Below are 5,852 nucleotides of genomic sequence, written 5' to 3' on the forward strand. Positions count from 1 at the left end.
GCCATGCTGTGCCATGATAAGTCATTCTGGCCATGCTGTGCCATTCTAAACTATGCCAGCAGTGCCATGCCAGCCGAGTTGTGCCATGCCATGCCAAGGTGTGCTAGCAGCGCAATGCCATGTCAGTAGTGCCATGCTCTGCCAGCCAAACTGTGCCATGCACTACAAGCTGAGCTGTGTTGTGCCATGTCAAGCTGTGTCTGCCATGCCATGCTCTGCCAGCTGAGCCATGCCATGGTCCACTAGCCATGCCAAGCTGTGCCAGCTGACCCATGCCTTGGTCCACCAGCCGTGCCAAGCTGTGCCAGCCGAGCTGTGCCATGCTAAGCTATGCCAGCAGTACCACTCTCTGCCAGCCGAGCTGTGCCAATCCACACCACTCTTTGCCACCCTTTGCCTCTCCATCCCCGGCTGTGCCATCCGCTGCAGCCGCTCAGCTCCTCTCTACCCCGTTCCGTTCCGTTCCGTTCCGTGACCGCCTCTCCCCCACGCGGCGGCGCGGGGCGGCGGCAGCCGCGGTTCGCCCCCCCCACCGGCGGCTCTCCCCGCCCCGGGGGCCCGGCCGGGCTCGGATTGGTGCTCGGCGCCGGCCCCCTCGGAGCGCGGCCGCCATCGGGGCTATTTGACGTGTCGGTGGGGCCGGGGACGGGTTCCGTCTCGCCGGGGCCGCCGCCGCCGCCGCTCCGCCGCCCGCCCGGCCCCGCGGAGCTCGGGGCTTTCCCCCCCCCCTCCCTCCCCCTTTTCCCCCCCTTTGCTGCCCGCCCCCAAATGAGCGGTGCCCCCGGCGGGCCCCGGCCGAGCCCCCCGCCGAGCCGAGGAGCTGCGGGCGCCCCGTCGCCCCGGCCGCCCCCCGCCGACCCCCTGCGCCAGGCCAGCCGGCTGCCCATCCGCGTCCTGAAGATGCTCAGCGCCCACGGCGGCCACCTCCTGCACCCCGAGTACCTCCAGCCGCTCTCCTCCACGCCCGTCAGCCCCATCGAGGTCAGTGCTCGCCGCTCCCCCGGTCTCCTTCCCTCCGCCGCTGCTGCAGCCCGGTTCCCCCCCCCCCCCCCCCATCTCCATACACCGCACCCCGGTTCTTCTCCCTGGCCGGTTGCTCTCCCCGTTTCCCCCAGCGCCGGGCCCGTCCCCACCGCACCCGGGATTTGGGGAGTGGGATGGGATGGGATCGGGTGGGGGCCGGGCCGGGGTCCCCCCCCACCCCTGACCGGCTCCGCTCCGCCCGCAGCTGGACGCCAAGAAGAGCCCTCTGGCGCTGCTGGCCCAGACCTGCTCGCAGATCGGCAAACCCGACCCGCCGCCCTCCTCCAAGCTGAACGCCGTGGCCTCCGCCGGGCAGCCCGCAGCCGAGAAGGAGCCCAACGCCCGTCCCAACGCCCTGAAGCCGCCGGGCAGCGGGGACGCTCCCCCCGAGGACAAGTCCAGCTTCAAGCCCTACTCGAAGGGCGGAGGGGAGCAGCGCAAAGAGGGCGGCGCGGACAAGGCCGGTTTTCGGGTGCCCAGCGCCGCTTGCCCTCCGTTCCCCCCGCACGCCGCCGCCTCGCCCGGCGGCTCCCGAGGGGCCTCACCGCAACACGGAGACCCCAAGGGCACCGAGGAGAAGAAGGAGCCCGAAGCGAGCAAACCCAGCCCCGAGGGGACGGGCGGGGGGCTGGGGCGCGGGGCGGCGGAGGCCGGGCCGCATGGGGAGCCCCCTTCGGGCCGAAAGTCGGAGCCCCCAGCCCTGCCGCCCGCCGGCCATGTGGCCCCCGTGTCTCCCTACAAGCCGGGGCACTCGGTGTTCCCTTTGCCCCCCTCCAGCATCGGCTACCACGGCTCCATCGTCGGTGCCTACGCCGGTTACCCGTCCCAGTTCGTGCCGGGGCTGGACCCCACCAAGCCGGGCCTGGTGGGCAGCCAGCTGCCGGGGGCACTGGGGCTGCCGGGCAAGCCGCCGAGCTCCAGCCCTCTCACCGGGGCCTCGCCGCCCTCCTTCATGCAGGGATTATGCCGGGACCCGTATTGCCTGAGCTACCACAGCGCCTCGCACCTGAGCTCCAGCAACTGCTCCAGCTGCGTGCACGACCCCGGCAGCCTCAAGAGCGGATACCCCTTGGTGTACCCCACGCACCCCCTGCATTCGGTGCACACCACGCTCTCCTCCGGCGGCACCCCCAGCCTGCCCGGCCACCCCCTCTACACCTATGGCTTCATGCTGCAGAACGACCCCCTGCCCCACATATGCAACTGGGTGTCTGCCAGCGGACCCTGCGACAAGAGGTTTGCCACCTCGGAGGAGCTGCTCACCCACCTACGGACCCACACGGCCCTGCCAGGGGCGGAAAAGCTCTTGGCAGGTTACCCTACCTCCGGGCTGGGCTCCGCAGCCTCCTGCCACCTCCACCTCCCACCCGCTGCCCCCGGGAGCCCCAACACGTTACCGGCCTCCCTCTCCTTGAGGAGCCCACACACTTTGGGACTCAACAGGTACCATCCCTATGGCAAGAGCCACTTGCCCACGGCCGGCGCCCTGCCCGTGCCCTCCTTGCCGGCCGCCGGACCTTACTACTCGCCATACGCGCTCTACGGCCAAAGACTAACTTCAGCTTCTGCACTGGGATATCAGTAACTGCGGCGGCTCCTTCCCCTCTGCGCCAGCCTCATCCTCCTCCTCCTCGCTCCCTCCTTGGACTGTGTATTTATTTACTGTATGTTAGCTTAAAGCTGGGAATATAAGTGCATTAATACACCAATGAATCGATGGTATGCAAAAAGTCTGTGTCCAAACAAAAAAACTACAAAAAAAAACTACTAAAAAAAAAAAAGACAAAAAAAAGACAAAAAATACTCTTCTTTCCTTCGCAGGTCTGGGGCTTTGGGGGTTTTTCTCTCGTTTCTTTTGATTTCCCCCCCCCCTTTTCCTTTTAATTTCTTCCCCCTGAGAAATTCTTGCATGACTCCTGCCACACAAGGCGACAAAAAAAAGGCATTTTCCTCCTCCCCCCTCCATGTTTCTCAGTCTGGATTCTCGTTTGTAACGTTACAAAAAGCATTTTTGCCCCTTTTTTTTTTGCAATTTTTAATATTTTTTCCTCTTGTTTTTCCTTAATTCCCATGATTTTTCGGGCTGCGGCGGGCGGGCAAAGCCCCGCCTGCACCGACCCCCCTTACCCCATCCATCCCTCCATGCATCCCCTCATCCCCTCCCCGTCCCACCGTGGGGAAGAGGGGGGCAGGACCCCGGTTGTCAGCGGCGGAGAGCGGCGGTGGGGCAGGAGCGGGGCCCCCCGCGGCCGGAGCATCGGGAGCGGGTGGATGCGCTCCGGTTCGGTAAGTCCTATTTTGTTAATAAATGACTCTTGGTTATATCCACCCTCTGGTGTCGTCTCTCGGCCCGCCCCGTTCCCGTTCCCATTCCCATTCCCGACCGGGCTCCGCACCGGGGCCGCGGGCTCCCAGCACCATCTAGCGGCGGAGCCCTCGGTCCCGAGGGGTGCCCGGTGCGGCCCTTACCCCCTCTCCCCGTTATCACCGTGATGGGGTTGAAAACAGGGGGGAAAGATGCGTCCGGTTCCAATCCCCCCCTCCTCCAACCGGTTCCTCTTCCTCGGTGCGCGTCGGGAGGAAGGCACCGGGGTTCTCGTGCGGAGGGAAGGTTCCAGAAGGTGTTTGAGTGCAAAGCGAGGCGAGAACAGGGAGGGGGGGACCCACCCGAGGTTGCAGCCGCCGCTGGGATTCAGCTTTGGGGCAGCAATAGGGGGATGAAGGGGGTCGTGGATCGCACTGGTGTTAGGGATGCTCCGACAGCCGTGGGTAGCCCCCCCCCAGCCCGGTCCCTCTGGTGGCTGGGGTGATAAATGGCTCTGAAGCAGGGCTCACTCCCATCCCTGCACCCCATATCCCTCTGGAATGGGCTGTTATTCCAGCCCAGTGTTTGTAGCGGGACCCCCATCCGTGTCCCTGCTTCCTGTTGAAGCCCCCATGTACTCCCCTGTTTTTTCCCCTGCTGTTGAGTGCTTTCCTCCTGTTGCATTTTGGGTGAGTCATGCAATTAATCCCAGTTAATTGCCTTCTCTATATTGCCTTATGCCCTGTGTTTAAATTCCTTTGTGTCCTCTGAGCTGAAAAATAACGTGCTGAAAACAGGGGCTTGCTTTGCCAATGGGATTGCTGGTTTTCCACCCGTTCTTGTGAGCGGGATTGGAGGCGTGTGGATGCTGGAGAGGGCCCTGGCCGGGAATGGGAGGTGATGGTGGTGCTGGAAGCTGGTGGAGGGGTTGGAGGCACCATCCCCAAGGCTGCGGGACATAGGTTTTGTTGGTCCCTTCCCTGCTGTGGCTGTGGCTCGGGTCTGCCTTTGCTTATGGTGGTCCTGCTCCTTCCCATTGGGATGTTTGCAGGGTAAGGGCCTGGGATTTGCAGAACTGGGTTTGGAGCAGAGGGGGCTTTGCTGTGCCCGGTGGGTACCAGGCCCAGGCTGCTGCGACTGTGACGGTGTCTCCGGTCCCTGTGCTCCTTGTGGTGATGGTTGAAGCCATGCGGGGACCCCTTTTCCCTCTGGAGCATCACTGCTCCCTGGATGTGGTCCCCGCTCCCACCGCTGATGCTGCTTGGTGCTGGCTTCACTCGGGTACCACCGGTCCCCGCTGTAAATCACAGCTCCTCACTGCAGCTCCTGCCATGGCTTCTGTTCCACCGTGCACAGCCTCATGCTGAGGGGCGAGAGGGTGATGCCACGATGCCCATGGATGTGCTTGAGGCTTGATACCCCTTGTGCATGGTCTGCTGGGGCTGTACTGTGTGCCAGCTCATGAGTAGCCGCCGTGGAGCAGCTCAGGCAGGTATAAGGGACTTCCCAAACCCATTATCCTGCCGGAGCCCTTCTCCCAGGGCATCCTGATGCATCCTCCCCATATGGCAAAGCTCCATCTCCCCTCTTCCCCCAAACCTTTGGATGCTCCCAGCTCCAAACCCGAGCCCAGCACCCTTCCCCTTGGAGCTGGATGCTGCTCGGATACATCCTGCCGTGCTGAAGGCTCCCTGAGGAATCCTTTTATCCCCTCCCTAAAGACTGCAGCACTGGGGCCAGGCTGTGTAAACACTGCGAAGTATCATCTGATAGCAGCTGACACTCGGGGGCTTTATCTGCTGGGGAATGATTGTGTTGCCAATGTATTAAATAACTCCCCATGTAATGTATGCCCAGGTTATTGCGGAATTCATTTTATAATAAGAGCACTGGGATGCACTTTATTAATCATTCTGTCTAACAACCTGCACTCCACAGTTTCGGTTTGATTTGATTCAATCCTGTCTTGCCACAAAATATATGGCTGAGTGGGTCGGATAATGTATGGCTTAATTTAGAGTTGTATGGGTTTGAATTACCATTTTCATAATGCGCTGTGCATTAATGCGTTGCATCATTTATACAGACAAATGTGCGAGGTTTCAAACCTCTCCAGGAGGCGAAAGGCACCTAAAAAGGGAGTGTGGAGAGCCAAGAAAAGGCCCTTTCAAACGCAGGCAATGGGAGGGGATTGCAGGTGGGTGTCGGGCACAGGGATGAGGTATCCAGGGTCCCTTTTCCCCTTGCACAATGGCAACTTCTCCGGCTCTCCAGGACCTCCAGCGCTTGACTCGCCGGTGACCCTGGTGCCGGCGCTCGCCGTCAGTCACCCCGCGCCGCGAGGAAAAAGCTCTGATTATCCAAATACAGTCATTAAAGGGGAAATGTGTTTTTAGGGCTGTCAGAGTGATTAATGAGGGTTAGCGAGCCTTGCGAACGCACTTGTTTAGTCTAACTGGCAGCCTCTATTTTCCCATTGATTTATTGCGGCAGTTGCCGGGGCCGCGGTGTTGGATGTGTGCGG

General features: G+C 61.9%; 1 protein-coding gene across 1 annotated transcript; it reads left to right on the forward strand.

The window, feature by feature from the left end:
* Window positions 1-768: 768 nt before the first annotated feature.
* On the forward strand, window positions 769-3,351 carry ZNF703 (zinc finger protein 703). Its single transcript, XM_034070604.1, has 2 exons — window positions 769-981; window positions 1,229-3,351. Exons 1-2 carry the CDS (start codon window positions 769-771, stop codon window positions 2,606-2,608), a joined length of 1,593 nt encoding a protein of 530 aa, XP_033926495.1. The 3' UTR covers window positions 2,609-3,351.
* The last annotated feature ends 2,501 nt before the right edge of the window (window positions 3,352-5,852 follow it).

This window comes from Melopsittacus undulatus, chromosome 18 (genome assembly GCF_012275295.1).
Source record: "Melopsittacus undulatus isolate bMelUnd1 chromosome 18, bMelUnd1.mat.Z, whole genome shotgun sequence".
Taxonomy (NCBI): Eukaryota; Metazoa; Chordata; class Aves; order Psittaciformes; family Psittaculidae; genus Melopsittacus; species Melopsittacus undulatus.